At 40.3% G+C, this 9,253-nt stretch overlaps 1 protein-coding gene across 1 annotated transcript; it reads left to right on the forward strand.

Moving 5' to 3' along the window:
• Nucleotides 1–51: 51 nt before the first annotated feature.
• On the forward strand, nt 52–5,435 carry MRPL32 (mitochondrial ribosomal protein L32). Its single transcript, XM_010381576.2, has 3 exons — nt 52–223; nt 2,647–2,828; nt 4,903–5,435. The coding sequence occupies exons 1-3, from the start codon at nt 94–96 to the stop codon at nt 5,155–5,157; spliced, it is 567 nt and encodes a 188-aa protein (XP_010379878.1). The 5' UTR covers nt 52–93; the 3' UTR covers nt 5,158–5,435.
• The last annotated feature ends 3,818 nt before the right edge of the window (nt 5,436–9,253 follow it).

A 9,253-nucleotide genomic window follows, 5' to 3' on the forward strand; every position in this document is an offset into this window, starting at 1 on the left:
GTTGTAGTTCTAGAAAGGGAGGCTTGCCCGATTCTGTGCCTGTGCACATGCTGAAAGCAGGGGCGGGACCGGGGCGGTCTTCCAGCAGGGAAAATGGCGCTGGCCATGCTGGTGTTAGTGGTTCCGCCGTGGCCTGCGGCCCGGGGCCTGCTTCGAAACTACTGGGAGCGACTGCTGCGGAAGGTTCCGCAGAGCCGGCCAGGCTTTCCCAGTCCTCCGTGGGGTAGGTAAAGAAGGGCTCCGTGGGAGAGGGGACTGATGACGGGACCTCGGGCAGCGTCGGAGACGCAGCTTACAGTCTTAGCCCTCTGCCCGGGTTCTGATCCGCGGCCGCACGTCCGGGACGTAGTTCGTGACATTCACATATTAGCGAGAACACAACGGCTGTTTTTGCGCTCCTTCCACCGCAAAAAAAAACCAACCAAACAAACAAAAAAACTCTGCTTGTTCCATTCGTACACAGAATGTAACCCAAGCTTGTGTCAAAGATAAATCATAACCAGCTAGTAATTAAAGTGCTGAAACGGATTTTATTCAGTAACTACTGCAGGTAAAGAACTGAGCTCCATCCCGGTTCGTGCAGAGGTGACTTGGGCGTTTTAAAGGGAGAATGAGCGAGGCGGGAGTGTAGGGACTCTGTAGAGTCAGAGAAGTGTAATACGGTGAGGTCAGTGCAAATGTGATTAGCCGGCTGTGTCTGCTAGCTCGCAGTTATCTTAGGTAGGATTCCATCTTCCCGCAGAGACTGGGAGACAAAGGCCCTATCCTTCCTAATGATTAGATTTCGAAGGAATGGCTCTCAGGGCCTTAAGAGAAACGCTTCCGAGTTAGTTGCAAGGGATACTTATTTACAATTATGTGCCCTTTCCAGGAAATGCTCGAAGGGAGTTCAGGGACCTACTATCAGGGGTATGTTGGCTAAAATAAATAGGAAATTTTCCAGGCAGCGTTGAGCTTTCTCAGGCAGGCACTTTAAAGGGGGGCCGAGGTCATCCTAGGATACAGCGTTATGCTGCTAGAAACTGTGCTAGAGTTTGGTCAAGTCTGTTGAGTTCAGGGATTTGTACAGAGTTGTCCTGAGAGGACAGTTCTGCAGGTCTCACTTGGCATCAAGGCCCACCACTCTCTAGATCTGTCTTTCCTTTCTGGCCCTGCCCTCACCTCACTTCCCCCTTCCCCTCTCCCCTTCTACTCTTCCCTTCCCTCCGTTCCCCTCTTCCCTCCCTCCCTCCCGCGCAGTACATGTTTTCTGTGGTGTTTGAGCTCTGAGGAGATGAATTCTGTTTCCCATGTTTCACTTGGAATTAATCTTAATTGGAAGTATCTTGGATGTTGAAACTGTCATTGCTTTGGCATTTACATTCTACTCCATTTCTAAGCAGCCTGAAAGTGATAATATCCAGAAATATACCAGGAAAATATATGCCACTATATGCCAAGCAATGTGCCAAGCTTTCTACATGTACTTCCTGGGATAATCTTCACAACAGTCGCATTAGGTGTATACACTTTCCAACGGAAGCAGTAGGCTCACAGTGGTCCCAAGTTCACATTCCTGAGCCTGTGTTGTTAATCACCGGGGCATGCTTGGCAATACTTGTGGACATACTGAAAATAACTGCCAGTTGTTAGGTGTTAGAGAGCTTTGTGCATTCTTAAGAGTTCTTAAAATCAAAAGAAGTATGGCGGCCGGTCGCGGTGGCTCACGCCTGTAATCTCAGCACTTTGGGAGACCAGGGTGGGTGCATCATCTAAGGTCAGGAGTTCAAGACCAGCCTGGCCAACATCATGAAACACAGTCTCTACTAAAAATACAAAAATTAACCAGGCCTGGTGGTGCACACCTGTAATCCCAGCTACTTGGGAGGCCGAGGCAGGAGAATCACTTGAACCTGGGAGGCAGAGGTTGCAGTGAGCGGAGATCATGCCACCACACTCTAGCCTCGGTGACAGAGTGAGACTCAGTCTCAAAGAAAAGAAAAAAGAAAAAAGTATGGCATGTCTAAGAAATGGCAAGGAAAGGGTAAAGGAGTCTCTTGATTTTTATAAGCAATTCATAGTCACATAAATACGGCCATACAGAGAAATGGTGAGCTGGCTCTTTAGAGAGCAGACAGGAATCGAGATCAAATATTAAGAGGAATTAAGTGACTTAAGGGGTTGTATCATAGAGGACCTGACTCAGTTTGAATATAAGAAAGGGCCAGTTGACAGTTACATCAGTGCTGATCAGAAGTTTATTCAGGAAATCTGTCTAGATTTACTTGTAAATTAATCAGGTATTTACTACTCACCAAGTATTAATAGAATGTGGACAGTTGAGTGATTCTTTGCTTGTTTTGTTCAAGTTAGGTGCCTATCAGAGTCCTGTATTTTATGAGTTAAGAAACTTGATGGAATTTCACTGATCTCTTTTCAGCAGGATCCACTAAGAAAAAATTCTGTGTTCCTTAAAATTGTATTGTATAAGCTTTAGTGTATTTTAATAGCTAAGGTATCCCATTATTGAGTTTCACATTCTCGATTTTATATGTAGTCTCTGTGTGTGTGTGTGTGTTACCATTGATTGTTAAGGAAAATGATATCTGTAAATAGTAATTTAGAAGCTAGAAACTAATTCTGTATCTCTTATGTTTTATTTCCTAGGACCAGCATTAGCAGTCCAGGGCCCAGCCATATTTACAGAGCCAGCAAATGATGCTAGCGGAAGTAAAGAGAATTCCAGCCTTTTGGATAGTATGTTTTGGATGGCAGCTCCCAAAAATAGACGCACCATTGAAGTTAACCGGTGTAGGAGAAGAAACCCGCAGAAGCTTATTAAAGTTAAGGTAATGCATTGATTTTTGTGGGTGTGCTTTTCCTCAGGTCCTCCATTGAATAAGCTCATGGTAGATTCCTATAGCCTAGGAATAAATTATTCTCAGATTATATGTGTCTACTTTCCTCTGGCCTAAATGAAATACAGTATTCTCATTATATATGCCTGCTGTCCTCTAGCCTGAGTATTAGAAACACAGTCAAGGAAGGAGTGAGTTTGGAGACTGGGCAAGGAACGAGGCTGTGAGGTGCCTACATGACTTTTGAATTTTGAGCTGTGTCAGTCTTGAACTGTGTGAGTTTTGAACTACAGATGAGTAAACATCCTAACTATGGCAGAGCCTAGAATTAAAGCTAGAAGCAGTAGCTATACTGAATCTTGGGTTTTACAAGCCCTTACATATTTATTTTTTTAATCATTTCCCTAAGATAAGTAATAAAATAGCTAACAACAATTAAGTGTCTATGATGTATCTCAGTGCCTTATGTTTATTATATCTCATCATGTCTTCACAATAGCCCTCCAAAGCAAGTAAGATATTCTTCATTTTTACGATGAACAAACTGAGGCAAAAAGAATTTGCCTGTGGTCACACAGTTAAGAAACAGTAGATTTTCGAGCTCTGATTTTTGACCTCATGTTCTTTTGAAGATTTTCTTTGTGTTCTCCTATCCTCAGACAATTTCAGATTCTCCTCTCTGACAACATGGATGTACTGTCTTCACTGATCTAGTAAAAAGAAAAATTACAATGTGTATTACCTCTGATCTGTTCGTGTATGGTTTTAACAGTTAGGATTTCAGTTGCTGTTTCCTTCATGGCGTTCCACAGCAGCAGCACCATACAGATGAAACTCAAGAACAGAAAACTGACTTTCATAAGCGTCCACATTCTGTTAAGCAAAACCTTAGAACTTAAGCCAGAAAGCATTATTGAGTGATGGGTGGGGCTGAACTTAAATGTAGAACTGAAAAACACTTTATTACTTAAGACTTAACAGTAATTCATAAATTTGCTCAAGAGGACGTAAGATTTTAGGACTGAGATCTTGCACTGTTCTATTATGTGACTTTCCTGATGCATTTATTCTGAGGGAATAGTTCTTATCCTGTGCATTTATTTTCTTCCTTGAATTATTTTCTGTTACATACGCTATATAGTGTGTTATGTTGGGTACTTTGATCATGAAAAGAAGACCTACTAACTGTGGGTGTCTTCATACCTTCAGTTGTACATGCAATCCAGTTTCCAGTAGTGGAGTAAAATGCGAATATGGTTAGGCAAGTAATATGCAAGCCTCTTTCTTCCTTTCGGAAAAGGAAATTCTTTTGTTATCTGCCTCACAGATGTTAGTATATTAATCTTGTCAAGTGTTTAAAGCTTCTTTAATGTTCCTGTTTAGTATTTTTCTTTGTATTTTCTTTCAAACCTATGTCTAGAATAAGTTGATAAATCTTTTAGTGGTTATAATTATTTTAAAGTTGTAAAAGGGTATTATACATTAAAATACCCTAAGACTGTAACATAAAATAATTTTACATTAAGGAATAATCAGTGTTCATTTTTAAAAAGAAAAATTATACCATATACCAAACCTGTATTCTATACAGGAATTTGAATTACACCGTGATAAAAAGAGAAAGCCGAGGAGGTCAACTTGTAATGTTCTTATCTTGTTTTCCCTAAGATAGATTGAAAGACAAAGGGAATTCACTTTTCCTTGGTGTCTTATTTAAGATGCTGAGTGTATGGGTCACTTAATTATGTTGGTGAATTCCTTATTTGATATTTAGTATTTGGAGTTAGGGGAAATGAGTTTTGTTTTTTGTTTTTTACATAACTACAACTGCTGTGTTTACGTAAAGATGTACTAGATTGGCTAAATTCTAGTTCTAGTTTTTCTCTAATTCAAACTCAGTGTTGCTTGTCTTCAGTTAAAGCAAGGTGGAACTAGATGATGTGTGATGACGTCATGTAGCCTGAACATTCTAAGAAAGTTAAAATACAAGCATTGCTCCTATCAGTGGTTATTTGTTCGTTATATTGCCTCTTGTTAAAATATGTTTTTGTTTATTGTTTTAAAGAACAATATAGACGTTTGTCCTGAATGTGGTCACCTGAAACAGAAACATGTCCTTTGTGCCTACTGCTATGAAAAGGTGCGCAAGGAGACTGCAGAAATCAGACGACAGATAGGGAAACAAGAAGGGGGCCCTTTTAAGGCTCCCACCATAGAGACTACGGTGCTGTACACGGGAGAGACGCCATCTGAACAAGATCAAGGCAAGAGGATCATTGAACGAGACAGAAAGCGACCCTCCTGGTTTACCCAGAATTGACACCAAAGATGTTAAAAGGAGAACTTCATAGTAAATCATTTCTCCTGAAATAGAGGAAGATTCTTTATGTTGTTGTGCTTGTTTTTAAATCATCAATATAGTTTAACACATTCTTCCTAAGCAGTTTTGTGTGGGATAATTTGGAGAATATATTATGAGTAAACTCTGAAAACTTTGTTTATCCAAAGGCTCAATGGATTATGTTTCTATTATATACAAGGTTTTAAGTAAACCTAAAATTTCCAGAACAAAAATAAAAAAATTAAAATGTATAGCAAGAATTCTGTTTTGGCTTTGGTTTTGTTTGCCAGTGCTTTTTCTTAGACACAAATACTTAACACAGATAACTTCATTTAAGTAAAACATGGAAATAGGTTATTATTTGCATTTTTGGTATTGTTTTTTTTAAGATTGTAGTTGTGGCAGTAAGAAAAGTTTTGTTCTTATTTTTGTCTTAGCAAATTAAAATTGCTTTTGGAGGAAATTACTTCTATGGAACATACTAATTTACTTAGGTGATAGAAGTACTTCTTTACATTTTATATTAAAATCATATTCCGAATATATGAGATAGCCCATGGTTTGGAAGAGAGATTATTAGTAAAGATGTGAGCAGATTCCATAGCACATTGAAAATGTGATAAGAATGTTCTTTGCATTTTTCTTTTAATATGTCCTTTTAGTTTATTTTACATTTTATCAATTTTATCTCATTGTAACAAGAAGCTCTTTAACTTAACTTTTTGTTTTTTTTTTTTTTTTTTTTGAGACGGAGTTTCACTCTTGTCACCCATGCTGGAGTGCAATAGCCTGATCTCAGCTTCACTGCAGCCTCCGTCTCCTGGGTTCAAGTGATTCTCCTGTCTCAGTCTCCCAAGTAGCTGAGATCACAGGCGCCCGGCACCACACCTAGCTAATATTTGTATTTTTAGTAGAGACAGGGTTTCACCATGTTGGCCAGGCTGGTCTCAAACTCCTGGCCTCAGGCGATCCTGCCTTCCTCAGCCTCCCAAAGTGCTGGGATTACAGGCATGAGCCACCATGCCTGGCCTTTAACTTTCTACAGTTCATTTCTTATTTTCTTCTATGTCTCTCATTCCTTTGTCCACCTTGAGCCCAAGATTTGCTATTTTATTTCCTGCCTCATTCAAAATGAAAAAAGTGAGGTAGCTATATAAAACACGATGATAAGCAACTTAGGGAATTAAAGGGAACATCGGTAGACAAGAGAAAGCCCAGGGAAGTATTTACAGCAAAAATACATGCCACAGTATCCTGAACACGTACTCTATGAGGCAGCATATTTGACTCAACATTTTTTTTCTTTTTGTTTTTTGAGATGGAGTTGCACTCTGTCGCCCAGGCTGGAATGCAATGGTGTGATCTCGGCTCACTGCAACCTCCACCTCCTAGGTTCAAGCAAGTCTCCTGTTCTCAGCTTCCCAAGTAGCTGGGATTACAGGCACCCCCTACCATGCCCAGCTAATTTTTATATTTTTAGTCCTGACCTCAGGTCATCTGCCCACCTTGGCCTTTCAAAGTACCAGGATTACAGGCTGAACTTTTTTTTTCTTTGGAAAGAAGGAAGATTCACTTGCATGGATCAGTCTTCACAAAGACAGACAGATAATCTAGAAGATGCATCACTCTCTTGGTACTAAGGCCTGAAGTATATTTATCTCATGGGGCTTCATAATGAAAATTGTATAATGGCGCAATCTATGTTAACATTCCTAGAGGTAAAATCACCAATTTCATGGGGTACAGTATAGGCCAGTGTTATGTTGAAGTGCAATTCAATAAAAAATTTCTAAAACTTCCAAAGTGTTGGAATCCCAGCAAATAGCTCTTTCAAGGCTGAGCTTAAACCAAGCATTAAAAAGTTGAAATTCCAGAGGAATTGGTTATCTGCTTATTATTTAGACAAACTTCTACAGATAATTAATTTTTAACCCTGAGAAGTCATACACATGCTATGTGTCAAAGATATACTTGAGGTGGAATCAATGGTTCATGAACACTGGGGCTGAATATATTCAACTGTCTACTCAGTATCCTCAGTTGACCAATAGGTTGCAAAGTGTATCTCCAGGTAACAAATTGTCCTTTGATAGTCCGGACTGAATGTATTCATATATTGATCTGACTGCTACAGATGTGAGAAAAAAAAAAAATCTTATATCGAAAGCCTAACCTCCAATGTGATGGTATTAGAAAGTCAGGCCTTTGAGCGGTAATTAGGGAATAAGGGTATACCCCTTATGAATAAGATGGATGCTCTTAAGAGACAAGAATTTGTTCTCTCTGCCCTCTGCCATGTGAGGCTCCAAGGAGAAGGCTGACTACAAATCAGGAAGCAGGTCTTCACCAGAGCGAAATCTGCCAGCATCTTGATCTGAGACTTTCCAGCTTCCAGAACTGTGAGAGATGAATCGTTTAAGACACTCTGTTAATTTCTTAACAGGAGCTTGAGCTAAGACAGAGGCTCTCTATGCAGGTTACCTAGTGAGAGTACGTGGGCAGAGTGACTGTTTATTCTATTTTCGATTCATGAACAGAGAAACTTATTATAAATTGCATCCCCAAATTAGGCAATTATTAGATAGCAAAACCAGATATCTAGTTCATGTCAGAAAACCATGTCATAAAGGAGAGTACTTTCACTTTTAGGAAGGGGTTGCCCCTTCAAAGTTTTCTTTATAATACACTCTATCACTTCATGCCTCCAGTTTTTACTATGGCAGAAAATCATGAGTTGGAATTAAACCAATTATGTAACTGATTCAGGTTTTGAATTAGAAATTAATTCTCTTGTCCCTACTCATTCCCTACAACATGAAGATGTTGAGACACTTTACTAGGTTATTTTGGAAGGAGTCGTCCTTGATTCTGACATCCCACCTTTTGTCCCTTTCACATCCAACCTGCGAGCAAATCCAAAAATCCCATTGACTCTACCCTCGATATACACTTAGAATCTGACCATGTAACATGAAGATTTCTGCATATTTTTTCTTGGAAAACCAAAAATAGTTTTGGTGCACTATGGATGACCCCAATTTAAATAACTTGTGATCTTTTAAAAATACGATATTTTCATAATTTGTGTAGTGTGACTTTTAAGCTAAAAATTTATTCTTTAAAGTACAATGAGTAGAGGCCTTTGTAATATTGGTGATATGGCGATTGCCCTCCCACTCTCCTCAGAGAACTGTTTTCTACACCACCCTCCCATATGCAATTATGTTTCAGGGGCAGGATTTTCCCCTCAATATTTCTAAATCTGTGCTAAGGAATTCTGCTATGATTAGTGTTTTTCTGGCAAATACACATAGATGCTCTGTCTTCAACTGCAACTCTTAGGGAGCAGTGCCATTCCATGGTCTAGATGAGTGAATAACATTTCCATCTTGCCTTTGTAAACAGGATGGTGTCGCTTACCACCTGCTGTCCTCTTGTTTTTTTCCTCAAAGGGTATCCAGAACAGCAACACCTAAGGCAAATAGAGAGATGTTCCCTGGTGCTCAGTGGAATGTCCTGGGCTACTCTTTACCTTACTTCCAACCTTTGTGTTACCCTGCCCCTGTTTTCCTCTGCTGGCCCCGGTGACTGTCTGTGCACTCACCTCCTCCATGTTTGTGGAGTCTCTAGTAAGCATTAGGCATGCAAATTGGAGGAAGGACAGGAGGAAAGCTAGAGGGTTAACGAGTTCTAGTCTCTGGACCCTAGTGTTCAAGCTCAGAGCCAGCTTGACAGTTTCAGCCTTTAAACGCACATCAGGAACTGCTACAATTTACTAGGCATCACCAAACCGCTCCACTAGGGGGCAGCAGGTGAATTGCACTGAAATTCTCAAGTGAAATAATAAACCATGAGGTCCAGCAATGCTGGGGACATTGTCTGTTTCTGCCAAAGCCAAAAGCCTGTGGCTAGCAGACAGGATTACTGCAGGGGGAGAAAAGGCGGTCGGCAACGCTGAGTGAAAGCTAGAGGCTGCCAACAAAACTGAGCCTCCCTACCACTGTGTCCAGGGGCTTCTCTTCCTCTGCCCTGGGTCAGTTTGCTCTCTGCCAGTGTGCCCTCCTTGACCCACTTC

This window comes from Rhinopithecus roxellana, chromosome 6 (genome assembly GCF_007565055.1).
Source record: "Rhinopithecus roxellana isolate Shanxi Qingling chromosome 6, ASM756505v1, whole genome shotgun sequence".
In the NCBI taxonomy this organism is placed as follows: Eukaryota; Metazoa; Chordata; class Mammalia; order Primates; family Cercopithecidae; genus Rhinopithecus; species Rhinopithecus roxellana.